General features: G+C 41.3%; 1 protein-coding gene across 15 annotated transcripts in view; it reads left to right on the forward strand.

Moving 5' to 3' along the window:
• Window positions 1–25,504, forward strand: part of NCOA2 (nuclear receptor coactivator 2) — a 270,883-nt gene that overhangs the window by 211,006 nt on the left and 34,373 nt on the right. For 14 of the 15 annotated variants that reach the window (XM_057737096.1, XM_057737109.1, XM_057737101.1 and 11 more), the window contains 8 exons: window positions 1,573–1,676; window positions 5,684–5,861; window positions 8,414–8,602; window positions 10,965–11,066; window positions 11,361–11,504; window positions 15,013–15,160; window positions 17,008–18,277; window positions 25,131–25,341. In XM_057737096.1, coding sequence (XP_057593079.1) covers window positions 1,573–1,676; window positions 5,684–5,861; window positions 8,414–8,602; window positions 10,965–11,066; window positions 11,361–11,504; window positions 15,013–15,160; window positions 17,008–18,277; window positions 25,131–25,341 — 2,346 coding nt within the window. Of the gene's footprint in view, window positions 1–1,572; window positions 1,677–5,683; window positions 5,862–8,413; window positions 8,603–10,964; window positions 11,067–11,360; window positions 11,505–15,012; window positions 15,161–17,007; window positions 18,278–25,130; window positions 25,342–25,504 lie in introns of those variants that run through there. The other variant, XM_057737110.1, reaches the window with a different exon arrangement.

Here is a 25,504-nt window from a genome sequence, read left to right on the forward strand (position 1 = left end):
TGAGACCAAGCCAGCAGAGGGGGTAAGGGACCTACAGTCAAGAGCTAGGGAGGGCAGCGAGGAAAGAAATGGAGTGAGGAGTAACAGATCCTCACATGCTGAGCTGTAAAAGCTATCAGACAAGTCACACCTCTGTTTAGAGCTGGTCACAATTATTCAGATCTAAGCAGGTGAATCAAGAATGTCGCAGAGTCATTGAGAAAAGAGATACTCTCTGCTTCTAAGCTCTGCATTTGGAACTCAGTAAGGAAGAGCTAATAAAGACAGCTGTGCTAGTGGTAAGTTACATTTGTAAACTACTTTATAATTTTTAATGTGTGTTTTATTTATCATCCCACTTACTCCTGTCACAGCCCATGATGCAACAAGGCAGGTACTAAGGCCTTAAAAAGCTGAAGTGACGTGCTCTGCCTCGTAGTAAGTGGCTGAGCTTAGACTTGAACTACACAGGTCCTCTTCCCTTTTCCACTGATAAATATGTGTGTGGACACTTTCCATCAGCGAGTGGCAAGATTTGGAAGCCCTGCAAATTCCTAATTACTTTCTAGGCTCCCAGGTACAAAATAAACTTTACAGGTTTTCAAAATACTGTGTAAAATCTGTTATGGAAAAAAAAAAATGAAGTAGTCTGCTAAGTTCATGAAAGCAGATTGATTCTGAGTACTAAATTGATTTTAATTACAATGATAACATGCAGTGTAAACAAGGATATAATTTATTCAGGACAAATAATTGGCACATTGTTTTGTGTTGTTTTCTAGCAAGGTATTGGGATATATCTGTTATGCTTTAAACTTTTCTTGGTGTGCTTAAAGTAAGCCGTTTGCATATATACTGATGACTGTGCATCTGTTTCTTCCACAAGATTTTTCCATGATGGAATGTCTTCCTGGGCCACGTGGGCCTGGAAGTTGCCTTGTACCTTTTAGTCCAGAAGCACACGGATCATGCACCTCTGCACGAGATAAAAGGGCAGCTGTTGAACGTCTCCGAGTGCTTGATAGGGTGCCGCCCTCTCTGCCTTACATAGTTAAGCCCCTTCCTCCAGACAGGGGCCAGTCTTTCTGGTTACTGTAAATGTGACAAGAGGTGGGACAGCACAAGCGTCAAGGGAGTGTCATGTGGGAGCCCCCACAGCGGTCAGGACTCGTTTTTATTCCTTCTTCAAATGCATCTCTGACTTCCTCCCGAAGCCTGAACAGCACGCCCCCGGGTCATCCCAGCTCGGGGAATCTCTGCAGGAGGCACTAATTGTGCCTCGGTATATACCAGTTTGCAATCTAGAAAAAAATGCCTGTCAGGGACTGGCACGAAACCCCTCAACTCCTTTTATCGGCAGCCTGAAAGGGGCTCTGAGTCACAGGTTCTGGAGGTGAAAAGTGAATGTTTCCGGCTCCTGCTGCCAGCAGTTTCTCCCATGCTGTGGTGGTGGGGATGTACTCCTAACTCTCTTATAGCCAGACCTGATGCCACTGGAGATTTTTTAAATCATTACAATAAAAATGTTTCAGTGTCACTCTGTCCTTGAAATAGCGCTGCCCTTTAATTCATTCACATTTGTGTTTGTTGCAGAGAAAGCAGCCGCCGCCAACATAGATGAAGTGCAGAAGTCAGACGTGTCATCCACCGGGCAGGGCGTCATCGACAAGGATGCGCTGGGGCCTATGATGCTTGAGGTAGCGCACCGTCCTTTTGGTTCTGTATTTTACAATGTTGTTAATCTTCACATTATTCCATTTGATTTTCAAGTAAATGTAATTTAAGGATAATCCACACTTAATTTTCACTCTTAAGGTTGAAGTACTGCTGACCTCTTGAGCTAACTAGTATGTATCTAAATTTTACTCCTGATTGCAGCTTATATACATTTCAAGTTGATAATGTAGAATTAAATTAACTACATTAGAATACAAATTTGACCAATGTTAACTGCCAGTTGAGCATTCATTTTGGAAAACCATGCTCACAAGTCCTGTTAAATTCTGTGATATTGTTGTGGTTTGAAATGTTCTCAGAATTCTTCCTTTTTCCTATATGCATGTACATAGGCCTATATATACAGGTTAAAATTTGAGGACCAAGAGGAGGTTTACGGCAGGACTCTCCTGGCGGCCCAGTGGTTAAGACTGCGCTTCTACTGCAGTGGGCAAGGGTTCGATCCCTGGTCAGGGAACTAGATCCTGGACACTGAGCAGCGTGGTCAAAAAAAAAAGTGGGGGGGGGGGGGTTCAAGCTTTTTATTTGTTCCTCCAAACTAGTTTATTGACTTCATAAGGATGAAAATTGAAGTAATTTGGCAGAACTTTCAAGATAAGCATCACGAGTGTAACGGTTGGTCTTGCCTTTCTTCATTAACTTTGGGAAGTTTTATGACCAAACTACTATCTAGAATTTGTGAAGTCCCACTTTCTTATTTTATTAACAGTACAGTATTAAACACCAAGTCCTTTGTACCTATTCCAAAATTAAAATTCAATATGTAGGCTATGGTAAGATGAGGGGGAAAATGTCTGTGAATATATAACAAGAAGCAGAGGAGCCCTGAGACATAAATTATGTCAGTTCTCAGGATAATTTACTCTGCTGATGATATGATGAGATTGAAAATTACCGCATGGCCAGAAGCTCTGCAGCACTGCCGTTGTAGAATCACTTAACTTGCCGCAGCCGCACATATATAAGAAGTTAGAATTTTTAAAGCAACGATAACCAATAATTGCCCCTTTTTTTTTCGTTGGTGCATAAGATGATTTTTATTTTTAGAAAATCTAATTCTGTGAAAATCCACCATATAATTGGACGGTGGGCGGACACAGAAAAAATATAAAGATTGTCTGACCCAGTCTTTATAGTTAGAAATGACAAAATTTATTCCTTGGGGTTGACCCTGCTGGCCAAAAGACTTTAAATGACTGCATGTTGGCCCTTGCTTTGCATGTTGGCCCTTGCTTATCTCTCTTTTATCACTGGCTTGAAAACATTTGACAACAATTTTTAGAGAAAAAGCAAAAACCCACTTAACCTGATTTAACAATGAGTTAACAATGCAATGGAAGGCCAGAGAGTGCTACTTCCCACTGGGTTCTTAGAAGCAGATGAGAAAACTCTTAACTAGGTTTGTTTAGAATTAGATGAAAGAACTAGAAACAAAATTCATTTGGAAATCATGGTAATCTAAATTTTTACAATTAGGAAATTCCCATACATCTGTGTTTATTCCTTATATGGGAGGAAATTGAAGAAGGATGGAAACTCTTGGGAAGATTTTTGAGGCATCTGAAAAGAAATGCTTGCAGTAACCACAAGGCTATGACTCAAGCCTTTGGAGAGCAAGTTCACTAATTGCAGAAATCAGATTGCTAGATGTCAGTGGACCTTATCTCGTAAGATCAAATCCACATTTTCACTGTTTCAGAATAGTCTTCTGAGAATTCAGTGCATTGAGCAAGCACCTGTGTAGCTGGACTTCAGTGCTAAATATGTGAGAGGCAGCACTTTGAATCTAGAGACGGTGAATTTGCATCTTTATCCCTGTTCACATGTAATAATTTAAACAGAGAAAACTTGTTCTCATGGAGCTGTTCCAGGCATAGATGCATACTCATGCTTACATCATAGCATAGTGGTTGCTAGGCAACAAAACCAAATGTCAGCTTTTTTCCTCAGAGTATATATCATAGTGAGCTTTAAAAAAAACAGTTTTATAAGATGAAAGAATTTCATCTTTCAGTTATATTGTGCCACAATCAGTCTTTTTACCATGGTACAAGGCAGCAGGAAGCTACATGCGCTTCCAAAAGTGAACCATAGGTAATATAATTATGACAGTCTCTGTCGAATGTGTATTTAAAGCAGTGAGTTTAAAAGGACACTTGGTACATAACTAATCAACCGACTTACTTGCTGTCCTCCACATGCACACACACTCACACAGGGTTTCCAGCAGTTGATGCCAACCTATCATGGAAGGCTGTTTACATATAGTCTTGCTTTGCCCTGTGTATTGTTTATACCATTGGGAAAACCTGACTGAGCGTTTAAGAAAAACTTAAAATCAAATGGTGTTTTACATATGTATATATGTTTCTTAAGAGCTTTTCACGGGTGCCTTATGGTCAGTTCTAATTTGAGAGAGCGCTTAGTTTTGTCATGAAAATAGAATTAAAGATGGAATATATTCAAAGAAAATACATTCCAAAATAGAAGCCTGTTAAATGATAACTTAAGGAAAAAACAAACTAGAGAAAAAGTGAACACTTTATGCCCCATTCATACACATTGTTATATTGGTGTGCCCATGTAACATTCATGTTAAAAATAGTAGTAAATACTCAGCATAAAGAGACGGTGGCATGAACTGGGTGGACCACGTGGTGCTAGTCCAAGGCATGCCTGATCAATATCAAGCCTCTTCTGGTCCTGATCACTCCCCTGATATCACAAAACAGCTCTGACAAGTGAGGATCAAAAAGGAAAAGGAGGAGGAACCAAGAAAAACTCACCAAGTTCCCAGCCTTTGCGTTGCCCAGGTGACCTTGATAGGAAGATGTGCTGGGTAAACACTGGAGGAGAACGTGCAGTGGTAATCGAAAGTATGGGCTTTGGAGTCCGGTCCACCCGGATTGTCGTCCCAGCTCTGCCGCTGGCTAGATCTTGGGCAAATCCCTTAACCTCTTTGAGTCTCAATTTTTTCTTCCTCTGTAAATCGGAAAAGGGTAAAACATTCCTTCCAGAATTGCAAACATTAAAATGACACAGTGTTTTTAAGGCTCAGTAAACGTGTCAATATCTATTATTATTCTCTTTATTTCCTGAAGTGATCTTAGGTCCTTCATCTCCTTCCCTGATCTATTCTGAAATAACAGCAGAGTGAGCTATGCACCCATCACAGGCAAAATGCCGCTGCTTTCTGGGTGATTTAGGAACCTACATCTTAACAACCTGGGGAACAAGTGATACAGCCGGGCATGATTAGCTAACTTTCCAGCTCTCACTGTTACAAACCTAAACCTCAAGGCCCTGTGTGGTCTCAGGACAGTGCTGGCCGTGTCTCAGCCTGAGGTCCCCCGGAAGACTCATCTGTCACATCAGAGACACACTTCCCAGACTCTTTCCCCATTTACACCAGACAATAAAGGATTGACCTTTCTTAAAAGGTCTGAGATCATCTTCGATTCTTTTCATTTAAGCCTTGGCAGCTTTAAAGGTAGTAAAATTCTCTGATTTTTTTCCTGGGCATTTATCCTTAAACTGAGGGAAAGTTATCAGTGACCGTATCCCGTGAGAAATTGTACCAAAAAATGACTCTGTATTGGATCAGTAGCATAAAAGTTGTTCTCAGCTGTACAGAGTACATCAGTCTCATTTGGAAAATACAGATAAATGCCTGTATACTTTTACATGGCAATAATTATCTCCTGATAAATTAACAGAGTGAGTGTTTGTCATTTGGTTTGTGACAAGAAACCCTGATGTAGATTGTCTCCCACTTACTAAGGTGGAATCACTCCACCAAAAGAAAATATGTTAATTATTTCTGAATGATAGGAGTGGCGGGAGAGAGATGGCTTCTCTCTCCACATGTGAATTATGTGTTTCCCTTAAAGGGGTCACTCCCTTCTTAACAGTCGCATGTGATTTTATGCTGCCTCCTTTCTAACACAGTTTGTGCCTCTTCCTTTAGGCCCTTGATGGGTTCTTCTTTGTAGTGAACCTGGAAGGCAACGTTGTGTTTGTTTCAGAGAATGTGACACAGTACCTAAGGTATAACCAGGAAGAGCTGATGAACAAAAGCGTATATAGCATCCTGCATGTTGGGGACCACACTGAATTCGTCAAAAACCTGCTGCCAAAGTCCATAGGTAAATGAATGTCTTCTGGGTCTCTCCTCACCACCCCCCCCCACACACACACACTGCCTTGGCTAGAGGGGGTAAAACAGAACTCTGTTATGTCAGTTAGGGTAATTTTTTAGAGATGCTTGTGTTAAGGGCCTAAGCTTAGAAGTCACAGAGAAAAGGACATCTGTAGATACTGGTCTTGAATGAATGATCATTTTGACCCTATATTTAAAGTACGTGAAAATAATTCAGATGGAAAGTAGTCATACGGCAACGATTTTCATGAGATTTATTTGGTTTTTTTTTTAAGAAGCCACCCGATTGCCTCCCACCTTACCCAGTGCCAGCCGACTCTGTTTTGTCCTTTTTCTCCATGACCACCTAAAAAGTAGAAGGTCACGAGAAGCTTGAGATTGAGTTTCTTTTGAGTCCTGCTGGTGAAGCGTATGATGTAGGTGTACACGACATGCTAAAAATAAAATGCTGAGGAACAAGTGGCGTGTGGAGGTTCGAACACTCTCAGCCTGGGAGCCCTGAATGGGCTCTTTGGCTTCACAGACTCCTCAGTGGCTCTGAAGCTGGCACGGCTGCCTCCCCCACCAATCCCCCCTTCCCATTCCTGCCTTCCTCGTCTTGACCTGGAGATGCTGTCCGAACGTGTCTGTGATTCCGGGGGGCCGTGTTTTAAAATGGGATGCAGAGCGTGGGCCCACCGCAGCACCTGCTCCAGGCACTGCTCTCCCCACTTACTAAGTGGCTCTTTTTTTATATTCTCACTTAGGCTGATGATGCTGAGAACATCTTCTTGGATAAAAAAGAAGTGCATATTTTAGTGGAAAATAAGGTCAAGTCCTGAGTTAGCAAGTATTTTTGTTCCTTTTCTTAAAACTGTTTATCGTAGCTGGTCTCATTGTTACCACAGTAAATAGGAAAAGGTCCTTTCACATTCCATTATGGCTAGCTTTTCTTTAATAGGATATCCCTTTATTCAAAGTGACTGCAACAGTAGTACAGAGTGTATAAATACTTGTGTGAGCTGCTTCTATTATATTCTCTAGTAAATGAACAAGAAAATGGGATTTCTTATTTCAGGTAACTAGTATTTTCAAATCTCCTCAGGAATTTTATGACTTCCTCAGAGGACCTGTACTTATTAATTCGCTATTATTAATTCACTTGTCTAAAGAGTTCTTTGCCTTACGTTATATTGTACTTCTTTATACTTTCAGATTACTTATTAACCTGAGTTAATAAGAACTCTTTTTTTCTTTGATTACTCTGTAGTCTCCATTATACAGCAAGCTTTTAAGCATGCTGATGGTAAAATAAACTTCTCAAATGTCTGTGTAAAGCTGGCTATGGTTCCTTCTGTAAAACAGTTTCTTGCACTTAACTTGGTATTTCCTTTTTCTCTCTAGGGTTTGTTTCCTTCTCTCTTGCTCTACAGCCCAGTGCCTGTGCGGTTAGCACTGTGTGCATCTAGGTGTCCTTTTAAGTGTTTTCTAACTAGTAACTTTTGAGAGTGCATTTGCTTATCTTACGGCTGGCCCTTTTTTTGAGTCCCCTCTTTCACCATCCTACTGGTCCTAATATTTTTTAGGTAAAATGCAAGGGACAGTAAAGAAAGGAATACCAAAATGAGAGTTAGGATTAATTCTGACTCCAGCTCTTCTAGTAGCTGAACATTTCTTGAGATCAATTTTCTCATCTGTAGATGAGGAAGCTGATTTGGAGATCTATAAACACCCTTTAATTCTCAAAATCGGTCATTCTTTTATTTCTCTCTCTGAATTACTCTAATGCATCTCCCCCCAAAAAAGATGTCTTTCTTCTCTTTCATCATCTTTTTCTTGAATTAATATATACATTTCTAAGTATTGGTACTAAAATAGAAGACATGTGAAGCAGTATTTCATTGAAAAGAAATAAATGACATTAACAGTGTATCCTCAAGATCATTTCAGTCTTATTGAAGAAATATGCATGAAGGGAAAAAAAAAAAAACTGCAGTAGAGTAATTTGGCCATAGCCAAGTTACAGAATATACACTAAAATTTTGGTAAAGTTTTAGGAAAGAAAAGTCAGTAAGAAGACCAGTATGGGATGCCTAGGATAGTTTGTTAAGCACCTTGAGGATCTCAGCCTTAGGGCAGGAGTACATGTGGATGGGAGACACAGAGGCAGTCTGACCTTTTAGATAAGGTAGCAGGTGCAAAGATACCCATGTGGGACTGGGTATGAAAGGTGATTGGGGCTTGTGCTGGGCAACGTGAAAGATCTGTTAGATGGGTAAGATGAGGCTGGTTAGAAATCAAGACCTGAACTTGAAGGGAGAGAGTCACAGTGAAGACTAAGAAATGTAAAAGACATTTGAAATTCTCAAGTTTTCCATGTTGTTACAACATTAACCCAAGAAGTTTTCCCCTTTGAATTATGAAATTACTTAGAAAAGTACAAACACTATATAAAAGTAAAATAACCATGTTATTTCCTACATCATTTTGATAATTTGGCAGAAGCCAGTCTGACGCTAGTTTCTTTACACTGTCCGGTTGCTTTTGCCTTTTGCGTAGTGAACGGGGGTGCTTGGTCTGGGGAGCCTCCCAGACGAAACAGCCATACTTTCAATTGTCGGATGCTGGTAAAACCTTTACCTGATTCAGAAGAGGAAGGTCATGAAAACCAGGAAGCACATCAGAAATACGAAACTATGCAGTGCTTTGCTGTCTCTCAACCAAAGTCCATCAAAGAAGAAGGAGAAGGTAGGGGCCACATCTCTAGGATATGTTATATCGTGCATTCCTGTGCTACTTCTTTCACAATCTGAAATTAGAGGCCACACAGAGAAAAATTTAGAGGCAGTTTCTTTGTTCTTTTTACCTCCTTAACAATTTTTGTGATAAATTTAATTATTAAGTCTTTAAAACAGCACTAACCAATAGAATTTTCTGTGATGATGGCAGTGTTACGTATCTTCAGTGTCCAGTGCAGCTGCCACTAACTACATGTGGCTGTTGAGCATTTGAAGTGTCAATAATGCAATTGGGGACCAAATTGTCTGTTTTACTGTTTTAATTTAAATAGCCCCGTGTGGCTAGTAGCTACCCTGCTGGAGCAGCTCCACTAGTGTTGAATCTGTCAGGGACCCTAGACTCCTCTGAACGTCTATGGCAAGCTCCAAGCCACACCCTAGACAAACACACACGGACACACCCGTATTATTCGCCTAACCAGTGAAGTCAACAATTCCAGTATCACAGCGTGATAAGGATTAAATGAACACAGACAAACATACACGGACACTGTGTGTGTTTCTTTCATATATTTCCGAGGGATTGGTGGATTTCGTATGGTTTATCTATGGATGCTGCATCCAGGATAACAGAGGATGGAGATGGCAGTGGGGATTGGGAGAAGGGTTCCAAACTGTAGGCTCTTAGGCTCTTGCCTTTAAAGAGATACTGATGCACTGTCCACCCCCTACACAGAAGGGGAAGAGCTGAGGACCATTGGTCAGTGCAAACATCATGGGCTTTATAATCAGACAGGCCAGCTCCTAAATCAGCTGCTTACCAGTGCTGACTTTGGGCCAGCTTCTCAACCTCTCTGAACACCCGCATTATTCGCTTAACCAGGGGAGTCAACAGTTCCAGTATCACAGCGTGATAAGGGTTAAAGGAACATGCCTGAACCGTGATCGGCGTTCAGTACTAGATATTTAATTCTCTTTTAAAAAATATGTGAGTAATTTTTAATTTAAACTTTATTGGAAAGGAAGTAATAGAGCTGTCACAGATGATATATAGTTTTCAAAATTAAATTTTTATGTAGATATGGAATGTCAAACAATTTTATTCTCCTGTATGCAGCAGAGTAAGTGGTGCTAATTCCTCCATCTACGACAGTGTTCTAAAGCCGTATTCTACAGCTGAGCTGATTTATGATTTTGTGCTGTGTATTTAAACATTTTTGTACACTTAAAATCTGATTCCAAATGTTCACACATTAGTGTAGCGTAAGAGTAGGGTTTCTGAGCCATGGTGTGCTCACATTCAAATCCTGGCTTCCCCAAAGTTTTGTGTGATGTTGGGCAAGTTACTGAAACTTTGTGCTTTGGTTTCTCCTGTGTTAAATGGAGATAATGCTAGTACCTGCCTCGTAGAGTTGTTAAGAGGATTAAATGAATCAGTAGCCTGTAAAGCAGCTAGAAAGATGTCTGTCTCATAGTAAGTGCTCAGAAGTTTAGCTTTCATTATGTTGAGGGTGAGGATTACATGTATTTCTGTGATACTCACTATTACTGGATATATTTAAAGAAATTCTTTCCCAAATTTAAAGGTGAACAGTCATAAATCAGTGACATAAGATGTGAAGAGACTTTTTTAACCAATCTTTTATCGAGCATTTTTGAAGTTGAAAGAGCAATGTGCTCTGCATGTTATAAGATAAAACACACCTCCCTGTTCTCCAGAAATGAGCACAGACACATGAAACAGTTGAAGTGGGGTAAGGAATAAATGCTTAGCACTGGCCGTGCAAGAACCTAGCCATGACCAAGACTCTAAACTTGGCACAGACTGCATTTTCTAGGATTTGCTCTCCGAATCTGAGTCTAGACTCCGTTTATATTCTTTGTTGTAAGTTGCATATTGCCATTATAGGAGCATTGACGTAGTTCAGTAGAAGGTATATCTAGTTTTCCTGTATCTTGGTGAACCTAAAACTCAGGGAGCAAACCCTTGACAGATTTTAGTTTTAGTATCAGCTCTTAGTTTTCCTCATTTGTGTACTTTCTTATGAATTCAGCTGGTTGGTACTATCAGCCAGTTAATAAGAAAAGGATTCCATTCTTTCCCACCACTGGGGAGATGGATTCGGATGATTGACTCTAAGATGGTGGACGTGTTTTTATCATGTGTCATGTGGCTTTGGCAGTTTATCCTCAGCTCCCCTGGCTCATCCTCCCCCAGCTGCTTCCCAGTTCAGGTGAGGAGTGGAGGTACATAGTGTTTTGTCACTCTGTCCAGTACTGATCTACAAGGTTGTACTGTCGTAAATGCATTTGATCTAGTTTGAAACACTAAAAAAGCCTGCTGTGATAACCATCGATGTATGTGATTGAAGATTTGCAGTCCTGCTTGATTTGTGTGGCGAGAAGAGTCCCCATGAAGGAGAGACCAGTTCTTCCCTCATCGGAAAGTTTCACTACTCGCCAAGATCTCCAAGGTAAATTTTCTTGCCAAAGAAATCATTCTAGAATACTTACATGTTTGTAAATGCGAGGAATGGGTCTAGAAGACTATGGAGAAGCTGGTAATAGTGGCTGCTGCTGGGGTAGAAGCGTGAGGAGCTGGAGAAGGGTGGGGGGCGGGGGGACACTTGTTTTCACTGTCTACCCTTTTGGTCCATGCACTTGTGCTACCTATTCCAAATAAAGAAATTTTTATCTTTTTAAAGATTTAATTATTTCTGTAAAGACTAGATCAGTATGTAGGCATAATGCTTGCTGTTGTTTACTAGGCAAGATCACGTCCCTGGACACTAGCACCATGCGGGCAGCCATGAAGCCAGGCTGGGAAGACCTGGTGAGGAGGTGCATCCAGAAGTTCCACGCGCAGCACGAAGGGGAGTCTGTGTCTTATGCTAAGAGGCATCATCACGAAGGTACCATCTCCAAATGATACTTTTCTTTTTTTAAAAAAAAGATTTATTTTATTTTATTTATTTATGTATTTATTATTTATTTAAATTGTTGGTTGTGTTGGGTCTTCATTACTGCTCACGGGCTTTCTCTAGTTGTGATGAGCGGGGGCTACTCTTTGTTGTGGTGTGCCAGTTTCTCGTTGCAGTGGCTTCTCTTGTTGCAGAGCATAGGCTCTAGGTGCGTGGGCTTCAGTGGTTGTGGCACGTAGGCTCAGTAGTTGTGGCGCACGGGCTTACTTGCTCCACAGCATGTGGGATCTTCGTGGCCCAGGGATTGAACCCGTGGCCCCTGCGTTGGCAGGCGGATTGTTAACCACTGCACCACCAGAGAAGCCCTAAATGATACTTTCCTTGAAGTTCATCTTGCTGAATTACTGCTTTTTATGGGAGCTTTCTCTGAAACAGTGATTCCTGAATCCACCTCCGGGGACTTGGATCTGGTGACTCTGGGTTCTATGTACTTGCAGCATCTTGCCCAAGATTGTGGCCACCTGAAGGGAAATTGAATAGGAGAACCTGTAAGGCTAAGAGTGTGTTGAAGGAAATCGAATTGGAGATGATAATCTCACGAAGACAGATGAAAAGAAAGGGAAAGATATCATTTTCTTTGATACTACAGCTTCTAGATGTATAAGACAATGTACTAAGTTACGTCTCAATGGCAAAAGAAGTACTGTCTGGTCTGAATCATAAGGACACTGTGGAAATAAGAATGAAAGGAAATTTGCAAGAGCAAGTGAATTCCTGATAGAGATGGCACTGGGATCCCAAACCCTCCTTCTGGATGACAACCACTGAAGACTGCCCAGAGGTTTCTAGAAAGAGATGAAGTGACTTGTCTGAGGTCACACAATTAGTTCATAGGACACCTGGCACTAAACCCAAGACTTCAGAGTCAGATTTCAGTAATAACAGCAGCCCTTCTTGAGCACGTGGCCTTTGCCTGGCAGTGTCCCTCTTTCTGTGAGCCCCTTGATCCCCACTGCCTGCCTAGGACGTGGGCGTTTGCCTCTCGTGCTGTGGATGGGGGAGCTAAGGCAGGTGACGTGGTCTTGGGAGCCTTTGGTTAGGCAGCGCCAGCCCGGAGCTGGATCTGAGGCCCGTCCTGGCCACTGCACTGCGCCACACCCACGGTTCTTTCCACTGCATCGCTTTCTCTCAAGTGCATTCTGGTTTTGTGTTAAATCAGCGAGAACAAAGAAAAAATTCCTTTCTTTAGTGCTCTGTGGGGGAGGGAGACACTTTTTCCTTCTGACTCTCCTCTCCTGGGTCCTGCGTGTCCTGGAGGGGCCACTTGGTTACGGGTGTGGATTTCACAGGGGCAGCCACAGAGGGGGCCTGTGAGACACAGGGGCTCTGTGCCTTGTAACTCACTTTGGCAAATTGTCTGCATTTTTGCAGAAAAAAATTTGTAGCTCATTATTGAACATCGAGTTTTAGTTGGTCATCTTACGTTTAACGTGCATCTGTGACCTTGGCATTTACCAAGAGTGTATGTTTAAACTTTATGCTTTTAAGATTGCTTATGAGAAAGTACAAGTCATGGTAAATGACCTCTCTTTCCAGTCCTTTTTTTTCCCCTCATCTTATTCATCCTTTTTATCCTCTTCATCCATATTTCTTAGAAATAAGCACATAATTCAATGATTTGTGTCTTCCAGCACTTTTAAGTGGGAAAGAATAAGAGGAAATAAAGATGCTACATTTGACAGAAATCAATAATTAAGCTGCCATTTCACTAGATCTGGTTTAAAATAAAAAGAATAGTAACAAAGAATGAAAAATCCCCATCAGCAACCATATGCAGTGTCCTAGGGCCCTGAGGAGCAGCACCCCACGTTTAATCCTGTGGCTTCCTGATTCCTTACAAAAGGGTTTACACAGATGTACTAGGCACTGTGCTAGGTTTACGCAGATGGGACGCACTGGAAGGAAACTCCACAGTGTATAAAATACATTTCCTCCAAATGTATGAAATAAGTCTGAAGGTAAGTATTTGCATTGAATAAAAATCTGCTGGAAGTTTTGTTTACATAGAGGAGCTTCCTGAATGCATTCAGGGGCTCACTGACACAGACTTACTCAGTAGAGGTGTTTGTTGTAGACCAAATGGAAATGGAAAATCTTGAGGGATCACAGCCGAGGTTGGATAAAATTCTGAAATTATAAGCCATTGGAAATATGAGTCCTATTATAAAAATGGTATTTATGCCACCTTTTAGTGGCATACTTAGTGTAGAAAGCAGGATACATGTATGTGCAGTAATTCGTTTCCAGTACTGCCACTTCAGAGGAATCACGCAACAGTTGGTGGCAGAAAGTAATACCTAAATACTTCATGTCCCTAAATACCTGGAACTGCAGGGAGATTCATCAGGAAAGTTGCTCAAAATGAAATTTTACTAAAAATTCTGAATCCACATTGTGTGTCAGCACCTACCTCTCTCTGTCTGTCTCTCTCTCTTTCTCTCACTTGTAGTAATTTTGTGGAATGTGCTTGGTCACTTTGGGACTAACTAGTCAACCCACAAATTTGCGCTGAGGATTATGTGGTAGAAAATGGTAGTCTTCTTAAAATGATTTAGGAGGTAACTAAACTGTATGGCTCCTTTTTTTCTGAATCAAAGTGTTCTTTTTTAGTATGCAGTGCTTGACAGTTTTAAAGTACAGTTGTTTTAAAGATAAATCTGAAATTTTTAAAGAAACTATTTTAAGCTAGTGTTATACTGTCTGCTATAGTCTTGAAAATGGAAACACCTGATTCTTTATCCAGACATTAAACCAATTGCATGTCAGTAAGATTTGTACTTTTATTATTTCAGTTTTTTATTTAGCCTTTTTTTTCTCTGAAAAAATTCCTCTGACTGTTTATCTTTTACTTCCTGTTGTCCTGAGCACAGAAATAATATTTCTTACACACTGAGAAACAGAATTGGGGAATAGTAGTGTGAGATGATGGATTAAACAGTAGATAACTTCAAGGTGAATATTTGGAGAATATATTCAATATCATAAGTTTTACTGTAATGTTTACTGCTGTAGTAGTTTGAAGAAAAATTAAAGGCAAATTGTACCCTTAAGAGGTGGATATCATGTTTATGTATTGTATTGTTTCCAAACCTTTTAGACAAATCATCGCAAGGCTTGTTTTGAGCTAATAAATTGTTTACACTCTATTTTTTTGCCATGATACTAAAGATTTTAAAAAGAACGTAGGTTGAGGGTCCAAGCTTTATTTGGGATGGGGGGAACCCTGTATGTTGAATTTATTAGTATTTTGAGTGAAAGATAAATGTGCTTTTAAAAATGTATAATGTTCTAATGTCATGAAATACTACTTACAACTCCGTTTAACCTGCTGGTAGGAAAATATTAAACTAAACGAAGTTTGTTACTGTTATCATGTCTTGCCCCCACCCCCTAATTTTGTCTTTCTAAACATGCATTCTCCTTCCTCGCCTGCCTGCAGTGCTGAGACAGGGACTGGCATTCAGTCAAATCTATCGTTTTTCCTTGTCCGACGGCACTCTTGTGGCTGCACAAACGAAGAGCAAGCTCATCCGTTCTCAGACTACTAACGAACCTCAGCTTGTGATATCTTTACATATGCTGCACAGGTAAACCTCGTTCTGACATACCACGTGCCCTTCCCGAGTCAGGAGGAAAGGTTCCAAAAGCAGCAAATCATCCCAGAGCTTGTCAGCGCTGGTAGACGTTTCTGTTGACAAAACCCAGGCATGTAAAATAGAAATTAAGTTAAAATTAAATGATTATTAACTGTTAGCTAAAAGACAACTCCCGATACTGAAAATCAAAGTCGGGCTACACTTTGAATTTTAGCCTTAATACTAGTGGGTTCTATTTTATTTATTTTTAATTTTTTTAAAATTTTTTTTGCGGCTTGTGGGATCTTAGTTCCCTGATCAGCGATCGAACCTGGACCCTCAGCAGTGAAATCGCAGAATCCTAACCACTAGACTGCCAGGGAAGTCCCAGTACTAGTGAATTTTAAAACCCAGCTGGAAGGACACAGGCTAGCACTAACTTTGCTCTGACATGACTGCCTGTTATATCAGAGAAGGAAAATTGTTCAGTTCCCAGTGGTGCTATGTGCAGGGCAGGAATATAGAATGACTTCTGCTCCTGTGTATTTAAATCTAAAACTTTCAAATATACCTACACCGAGAAGGAAGATTTTAGATTGTTATCCTCAGGTTTTAAATTAATTTTCTGACATTAGAGTTTAAATTGAAGAGTGGTAAACATTTCCATAAAAAACAAAAGTAAGGAAAATTGAATGCTGATTTTAAAGTAAATGTCCTAAACCGTATTGTTTTCGAGCACAAATTTAGGGAAATGATTGCATTTCAAGTTATGTAAGTGTTTACGTGTGTACTATATAAAGCTTTATGAGGTACCATCAGCAGATATCTAAAGTTGCTCTAGAGTTCCCTTTTATTACATTTCTCGACTATTTACTTTCTTATTAAGAATAAAAAAAATGAAGCAGCCCTGTTTGCCAACTGTTAATAAATCGACCTCAAACTGAAACAATTTGAAAGTGATTACAGATGTGCCAGATTTCACCCCCGTAACTGAAAGCCGATGTTTGACAATTTGTGAAACCTGTTTTGTTTGGATTTGTGAACACGTTTGGTAACTCACAGGTGACTGCCAAGCTGTAAATTAAAGCTCATAAGGCTTGGAAAACCATCCAGCTCAGAAAACCTGTTTTGAGGCCAGGAGTGGAGCAGGGTTGCCTGCAAGTTGGGAAATAAGATCACAGACTCAGGATGATCTGCAGTGCCTCTCCCGTGGTCTGAGAGGCTCTTGCTTTGCCTTCTGGGGGACCCAGGCGAGGGATCTGTTAGACAGGCAATCTAATTCTAAACAGTTTTGTTAACTTCATTGGCTCTAAAACTTGCAGAGTTTCAAGTAATTAGGGGCAAGTCTTTTGCCTCTAAGTTTTCTATTCATCTTGAGCCAAGTAGCACACATCAAGCTCCAGGCTCACAGATGGGTCTGTTGTTAGGAACTGTAATCTGGGGCAGATAATTGAAGACAGCTATACTTGTTTGGGTCATTTCTTTCAGACAGTACAAGCTCTCAGTTATTCATGATAACATACCATTTAATGAGAAAGGTATATTATGTAATTGGAAGCCCGCTAATGTCTTGTCTAGCAACTTCGATTTCAATATGCTAGTAGTCAAATTTAAACACAACTCCCTCTGTAAAGCCACAGACGTCTTAATGAGTGGACTGAAAAACATCCCACTTGGTCCAAAACGCTACATGTTCAGTCTTGCCCATAATTGCAAATGGTTTCATCAAAGTATTATCTTTCCTTTCCTTCCACGTCATCCGTTCTTTGAAAGAAATGAGGCAATCTCACTTTTGAAAATGAGTAACGACTCGCTCCCTACCTTCCCTTTTATCTTGTGTTTCTTTCCTCATCCTACAGGGAGCAGAATGTGTGTGTGATGAATCCAGATCTGACTGGACAAGCGATGGGGAAGCCATTGAATCCAATTAGCTCCAGCAGCCCTGCCCATCAGGCCATGTGCAGTGGGAACCCAGGTCAGGACATGACCCTAAGTAGCAATATGAATTTCCCCATGAACGGCCCGAAGGAACAGATGGGCCTGCCCATGGGCAGGTTCGGTGGTTCTGGGGGAATGAACCACGTGTCGAGCATGCAAGCAGCCACTCCTCAGGGTAGTAACTATGCACTCAAAATGAACAGCCCCTCACAAAGCAGCCCGGGCCTGAATCCAGGACAGCCCAGCTCCATGCTCTCACCGAGGCATCGCGTGAGCCCTGGGGTAGCCGGAAGCCCTCGCATCCCCCCCAGTCAGTTCTCCCCCGCAGGAAGCCTGCATTCCCCCGTGGGAGTTTGCAGCAGCACAGGAAATAGCCATAGCTACACCAACAGTTCCCTCAACGCGCTGCAGGCCCTCAGCGAGGGGCATGGCGTCCCGCTGGGGTCGTCGGCGTTGGCGTCACCGGACCTCAAGATGGGCAACTTGCAGAACTCGCCGGTGAATGTGAACCCTCCCCCGCTCGGCAAGATGGGAAGCTTAGACTCCAAAGACTGCTTTGGGCTCTACGGGGAGCCGGCGGACGGTCCGGCTGGGCCGACAGAGAGCAGCTGCCACCCGGGGGAGCAGAAGGAGGCCGGCGAGGCCGGCCTGCCCCAGGCCGGGAGTGGCGAGAGGCCCGACGGGCAGAGCAGACTGCACGACGGCAAGGGGCAGACCAAACTGCTGCAGCTGCTGACCACCAGATCTGACCCGGTGGAGCCTTCGCCCTTGCCCAGCGCTCTGCCGGACACCAGCAAGGACTCCGCAGGCGGCTTGCCCGGCTCCGGGGCCACGCACGGAACCTCGCTCAAGGAGAAGCATAAGATTTTGCACAGACTCCTGCAGGACAGCAGCTCCCCCGTGGACCTGGCAAAGCTGACCGCGGAAGCCACGGGCAAAGAGCTGAACCAGGAGGCCAGCACAGCTCCTGGGTCCGAGGTGACTATTAAGCAGGAGCCAGTGAGCCCCAAGAAGAAAGAGAATGCACTACTTCGCTACCTGCTCGATAAAGATGATACTAAAGATATGGGTTTACCGGAGATCACCCCCAAACTGGAGCGGCTGGACAGTAAGACAGACCCTGCCAGTACCACGAAATTAATCGCCATGAAAACTGAGAAGGAGGAGATGAGCTTCGAGCCCGGTGACCAGGTAAGTTCTGTCGCGTGTGCTCCCAGGTGCGCGGGCGCAGCTCTCGAGGATTTCTCCACAGGGGCCTTCTGAGGCCTCGGGTGACTGGGTAAAATAAGCCTCCTCCTGTGGTGTTCTTGCTTGGAAGCAGCGGCCATCCTCACCGAGGCTGCGTGTTCCAAACACTCTGTCTGGCAAAGACTGACGTCGTTATAGAGCAGGGACGCTGACTTTTATCTTGTAAAGGGTCGAACGGTCATATTTCAGACTTTGCAGGCCACACACTCGCTGCCACAGCTACTCGGTTCCACCACCGGCGTGCGAACACAGCCCCGGACGCTACAGCAACAAACGAGCGTGCTGCATTCCAATCAAACCAATATTTGAATTTTATACAATTTTCCTGTGTCACAGGATACTTCTCTTTTGATTTCTTTTTAATTATTAGAAAATGTAAATCCATTCTTAGCGCATGGGCAGGATTTAGTAAACCCACAGGCCAGCTGGGGTCCACTGACCCCTGTTATTAGAAGATACCTACATTGGAGATAATCACTTCCTGGAAAGGGGGCTTTGCCAGGACAGACTTAATGAAATGATTTCTTACTTACCTTTCTCTCTTTTTAAGATCAGAGTCTGACTGGTTTTCAGACTTAATGAAGATCATTCTGCCTCTCTTTATTCTCAACCACAACCTCTGCTCAGTGTTGAAGACTTGCTTAGACCATTGGTATGAAGAGTATTTAAGGGGGAATGGAGAGGAGAGGGGAGGAGAGACTGGCCTTGATGTGGGTATAGCTGAGCCATCAGAAATAAGTGCAAAACTGAAATAATAGGTTGTGTCATCTGTTGTTCTTATGTGAAAAATTAATTTCCTGAAAAAATTCAGGAGTGCTGAAGTGGTATTCAAAGTCTTTCTTGCTGACCCTCTGAGGTAATGACATCACAGAGGGAAAACGTGAACCGTTTACTATTTTTCTTATTTAAGAAAAAAAGTGAGTTATTACTGGCAATAATGGCTTGGCATAAGGGGTTTTCTGGGAAATCAGTGACTGGCTGGGTTAGCGAGCTAAGACTTCATCAACCCCGATGTCCCCGAGCGCTGCCTTAAGTCGTGATGGGTTAGGAAATGAAGAAGCTGCCCAGACCTCTCTACTTAAAATGGTTCACTGACTTGGCCTTGAAACTTGTTTTACAAGTGGACGTTTTAGGTGTCGCTGTATTCAGGACCTGGGTGTGCATGGGGAGAGGGGAGAGGAGCACCTTGGACCTGCTGGGCGGAGGTTCCCATGCAGCAGCTCCTGGGTGGAGAGCACTGATCAGGCGGCTGAGGCCAGGCGTGCTCTGACAGCCGGGCTCCTTCCCAGTCCTGAGCATGCAGCTTCCTGTCTGTCTTTCACTTTGATGTCTGGACAGCTGCTACCATTCCTGTGAGGCCTTTGTGCCCTTCACAAGGGAAACAGCGTAAGTGTGTAAACACCTTTGGTGATGAATCCTTAAACTTAGATTTTAGTAAGGAGTTCTCTACACCAGCTACTCTGTGATTCTTAAGATCATTGCATGGGGGGACCTGAGGACTCAGTAGAAAGTTAACAACATCTTGGGTAGAGTGTAGTGTAAAACCATATTGACAGCTGTAGATGTCTTAATCTTCTGAGGTTTACCAGATTAGAATACACAGAGCTTGTGGCAGTTCAGAGTGGCAGGCACAGATTCTGTCACTCAGGTCTCTTGACACATGCTAGAGGGCAAGATGGTGACTCCTGAGGTCCGTCCACCTTGGCTTAGGAGCTAAGTGGCTGGTCCCTCCCTCCACAAACAGAGTTTATTTCTATCCCAGGCCTGAGGCCCTAGGGGCTTAGAGGGTCAGGGAAGGGGGGTGCTGTTTGGCATGTCTGTATTTAGCTATATGATTACACGAATTTCATACAAGAAACTGACAAAAGAGTTTTGTTTTAAGCCCTTGAGTCACTTGCAGTTTCTAATTGGTATTTAAAAGAACATGTTTTCTGATCAGAATTATCTGACTTTGGGAACTTAAAGCACAGAGTGTTATCAGCACAAATCTGTCATTTTGGGTGGACACACACACACACACGCAGTATTTTTTTCCTAATGAAACCCAGTTCCTGGTTTTACCCTCCATCCATTCCCATTTAAAGCTCCACCAAAAAAATACTGCTTCAGAGCAATTTTAAGATCAAAAACATTGCAGCTTGAAAAGAAAGGTTACCACAGGAAGTATGCATTACCTAAATTTAGATCAAAGTTAGAGTGACTTACTTTAAGAAAAAAACCAGGGATTCTTTTACTTCCCGCCCTCCTTCACTTTTCCCAAATACATATTGATTGTATCTCCTGTGGACTTCTGTACACATTTATCAAAGACTTTTCTTCCATTTCAGGGGAGCACAACACATTTTTAGTTAGTAAAGTTAACTGTTGGCGAGCCTGAATGACACAGTCGACTGTCTTGTTATTTTGACTCAGAAAAGAGCCATTATCTGAGTGTGTGTTTAACCTATCACTAACTTATTAAGGGCAGGAAGTATTTCGATGGCGCTGTTATACCTAAAATAGCATTCTTCACTGGGTAGAATATTTAAACAACATTTGTTTCTACAGTGTTTCATAACCAACAGGAAACAATGACAGAAAAATTTCCAATATGTTCACTGACTTTTAAGTTATATACTTATTTACACAATGGAGCATGTGTAAATGATACTAACTAAATGGTACTCTATGCCCTTTCTTAATGCTGCTGGGCCAGTTATGATGAGGGTTTAGAAATAGTCTGTAAAGAATTTCTTCTTGTTATTTGGCTCCATTAGAAAAGCAAACCATATTTTAAACTGGCAGTGTCCTGAAAATTTCCCTCCAAATGTGGTAGAATTGTGTTACCATTTTTTAAAGCAATTTTATGTTAGGCAAATGTGGTGAAATTAAAGTTTTTTAAAAAAATTTGAAACACTGTTTTGTAATTTATTACAATACGTGTCATGAAAATACACGTGTTCTTTATATATTTCCTTCAGAAAACAATTTGATTTGACACATGAAAAATTCATAAAACCAGAAAAATGAAAAATTACAGAAATCAAGTCCAATTTTCATTTTGTAGTACTTTTACAAAAATTTTTCTGACTCATTTTCTGCCTGAAATAGTTTAAACCAACTCTTCAAATTGATGTGGCTAATTTGAGCATTTGAAGAGATGCCTAAGCAAAACTTTGAAGTATCTTGGCAGAGCGTTTTAAGGGAAGGCATTAATCTTTTTGTCTTGTGAAGAAGTCATGCCTAAGAAAGGAACTAAATAGGAACTAGAAGAACTTTTGATGAGAAATAAAGCTTACAAAAACTTACGGGCAGAAATGTTTGATCAGAAACTTGATGTGATCAAATCCACCCCTTCCAGGACTTGCATGACTACAGAAGAGAATGCCTGTAGTTGTCAAACTTTATTCCTAGGCAACCAAAGGTGTACACATATTCTCCTTGAAAAAGAACATTTCAAGTAAATTTGAGACAGTTATATTAATCTAAATGCATACTCCAAAAATTGACAAGAAATAGCACAAGCAAAGCAGTATTTATCTCTAGTGGGAAAATTTTCATAATGCGTTTTTCTGATCGTAAGCTGAGTGAATTCAAGTACTGTAGTGTCCATAGTTAAGGGTCTCCAAAGAACCAGTTCCTTCTGAATATGACACCAGGAAGTTCCTGCATGACTTTCTTAAGACAAGTGTTCAGTCAGTTGTCAAAGCTAGACTGATCCACAGTTAAATTTGATCAGCTCTTAAAAATGGCAAAGATTAAAATTTAAAAATCAGTTTTAATACATGCTTCTTAAAAATAAAAATCAACCAAGGAAAATCATGGATTTTTAATTATGAAATTATTTGAAGTAAAGAACTAATAAATTGGTTTAAACCATCCAAATGTATTAATGTTTTATAATAGCTATGTATATATATAGAGAGAGATTAACTTCAGACTTATTTTAAACTCATTATATTAGACACAAGGGTAGATCACAAAGGAAGAATCATGAATTCTGTCATTAGAACTCTTTGAAACTATGGTCGTTATTTTCCTATTCAAGATGGTTTAAAGTATCATTTTATTTGTGTGAAAAGAGTAAAGGTTAAAAGGCAAGATGGGAGTCTAGACTCAGACCATTAATCTATATTGTATGAGGTTTTGTTTTTTTTTAAGCTTTTTATTGGAATGTAATCGCTTTATACTCTCGTACCAGCTTTTGAGGTACACCGCAGTGAATCAGCTGTATTTGTACACATATCCCCATATCCCGTCCCTCCCGCGACTCCCCCCCACCCTCCCCATCCCGGCCCTCCAAGGCATCACCCATCATCGAGTTGACCTCCCTTTGTTGTACAGCAACTTCCCACTAGCTATCTATTTTACAGTTGGTAGTATATATACATCTATGCTACTCTCTCACTTCGTCCCAGCTTCCCCTTCACCCGCTGCCCCCCCAACCCCGTGTCCTCCAGTCCATTCTCTGCATCTGCATCCTTATTCTTGTCCTGTCACTGGGTTCATCAGTACCTTTTTTTTTTTTTTGGATTCCGTATATATGAGTTAGCATACAGTATTTGTTTCTCTCTTTCTGGCTTACTTCACTCTATATGACAGACTCTAGGTCTGTCCACCTCATTACATATAGCTCCATTTCATTCCTTTTTATGGCTGAGTAATATTCCATTGTATATATATGCCACATCTTCTTTATCCATTCATCTGTTGATGGGCATTTCGGTTGCTTCCATGTCCTGGCTGTTGTAAGTACTGCTGCAATGAACATTATGGTACATGTTTCTTTTGGGATGATGGTTTTCTCTGGGTATATGCCCAGTAGTGGGATTCCTGGGTCATATGGTAGTTCTATTTTTGGTTTTTTAAGGAACCTCCAGACTGTTTTCCATGGCGGCTGTACCAACTTACAGTCCCACCAACAGTGCAGGAGAGTTCCCTTTTCTCCACACCCTCTCCAACGTTTATTGTTTCTAGATTTTTTGATGATGGCCATTCTGACCGGTGTGAGGTGTTACCTCATTGTGGATTTGACTTGCATTTCGCTAATGATTAGTGATGTTGAGCATCTTTTCATGTGTTTGTTGGCCATCTGTATGTCTTCTTTGGAGAAATGTCTATTTAGGTCTTCTGCCCATTTGTGGATTAGGTTATTTGCTTTTTTGGTATTAAGCTGCATGAGCTGCTTGTATATTTTGGAGATTTAATCCTTTGTCTGTTGCTTTGTTGGCAAGTATTTTCTCCCATTCCGAGGGTTGCCTTCATGTCTTGTTTATGGTTTCTTTCGCTGTGCAAACGCTTTTAAGTTTCATGAGGTCCCATTTGTTTATTCTTGATTTTATTTCCATGATTTTAGGAGGTGGGTCAAAAAGGATCTTGCTTTGATGTATGTCATAGAGTGTTCTGCCTATGTTTTCCTCTAGGAGTTTGATAGTGTCTGGCCTTACATGTAGGTCTTTAATCCATTTGGAGTTTATTTTTGTGTATGGTGGTGTTAGGAAGTGTTCTAATTTCATTCTTTTATGTGCTGCTGTCCAATTTTCCCAGCAACACTTATTGAAGAGGCTGTCTTTTTTCCATTGTATATTTCTTACCTCCTTTGTCAAAGATAAGGTGCCCATATGTGCTTGGGTTTACCTCTGAGTTCTCTATTCTGTTCCATTGATCTTCCCTTCTATTTTTGTGCCAGTACCATACTGTCTTGATCACTGTGGCCTTGTAGTATAGTTTGAAGTCAGGAAACCTAATTCCACCAACTCCATCTTCCCTTCTCAAGATTGCTCTGGCTATTCGGGGTCTTTTGCGTTTCCATACAAATCGTAAGATTTCTTGTTCTAGTTCTGTAGGAGAATCATTCTTAACCACTCTCTTCGCTAGAAAGTAATCCTGGGATTTAACTTAGCCATTTTCTTGTGTGGTTGGCACTAATTTTAAATACTTGGCACATGGATAGGTTCTACTTAAACTACTAGAAATACAGTCTCTGGAAGAAAAGCACTAGGTGTGAAATAGTGGTGATATGTACCTTATTATTTTAATGTTGATAATTAGAAGGGAATTATTTTAAGAAAGGGAAAAGCCGTAAGAAACATTTTTATGGCTTCTGTAAAGTCAAATTAATAGATACTATGTTTTTATCCAGCTTCCCTGAATTTGTCACCAAAGCTGGTGAGTGACTGAGAAAGCCAGTGTCATTCGAAACTGAAAGTGTAAGCAGGAAAAAAACACCACTCAAATGGAAAAGACAGGGCTGAGCTGTTCATGGTTGCTTCAAGCTCGTTGTGCATTTTACTCCTTGCTCTTAAAAAAAAAAGAAAGAAAAACAAAGTTCTAAAAGGAAATGACCATTTACTAAATACTGATTTCGTGTAAATTTGGATCATATTTTCCACCAGTTTTTTGTTGTTATTTCTACAGGAGAATTAACCACAAAACCTAGGCCTCTACTGTAAGTCATAGTACACCCATGGTTAATTAGAAATACACATACTCATAATTAATTGAACTGTTAGCATAAAATAAAGGGGAATTTATAATTTGCCAATGAATCATAGTGTTGGAAGAGGGCTTTCTAATTCAGTCATCTTTCTTTTTACAGATTAGGAAATTGAGGAGCAAGAGATTAAATTATTTGTCCTTTGTCGATTTAATTTTTTTAAAAGATGATCAATGAAATGTCAGGCCTGAGGTTCGCATGAGTTTGAATGTCTTGTTTGGCTCTGGTGCCTCATACCGATTAGGTCTGCAATTGCAAACGGGCCTGTGGTGCCCACTCTTAGCGTGGGACTGGATAAACGCTTCTGTTTGTTAACTGCAGCCTGGCAGTGAGCTGGACAACTTGGAGGAGATTTTGGATGATTTGCAGAATAGTCAATTACCACAGCTTTTCCCAGACACGAGGCCAGGCGCCCCTGCTGGATCAGTTGACAAGCAAGCCATCATCAATGACCTCATGCAACTCACAGCCGAAAGCAGCCCTGTTACACCTGTTGGAGCCCAGAAAGCAGCATTGCGAATTTCACAGAGCAGTGAGTATGAGATATTGATGGTTATGCCAAGAAATTCCCATGTAATCACCATCAGAAACAGGGATTATTAAAATCTGATGCAAGCAGCTTAGTCACTTCAAGGTTTTTATGGTCAAATAGCACCATCTACTGTCCTGGCCCTTCAAAACAGCATTCAGAGTAG

The sequence above is a fragment of the Hippopotamus amphibius genome, chromosome 5 (assembly GCF_030028045.1).
Source record: "Hippopotamus amphibius kiboko isolate mHipAmp2 chromosome 5, mHipAmp2.hap2, whole genome shotgun sequence".
Lineage (NCBI taxonomy): Eukaryota > Metazoa > Chordata > Mammalia > Artiodactyla > Hippopotamidae > Hippopotamus > Hippopotamus amphibius.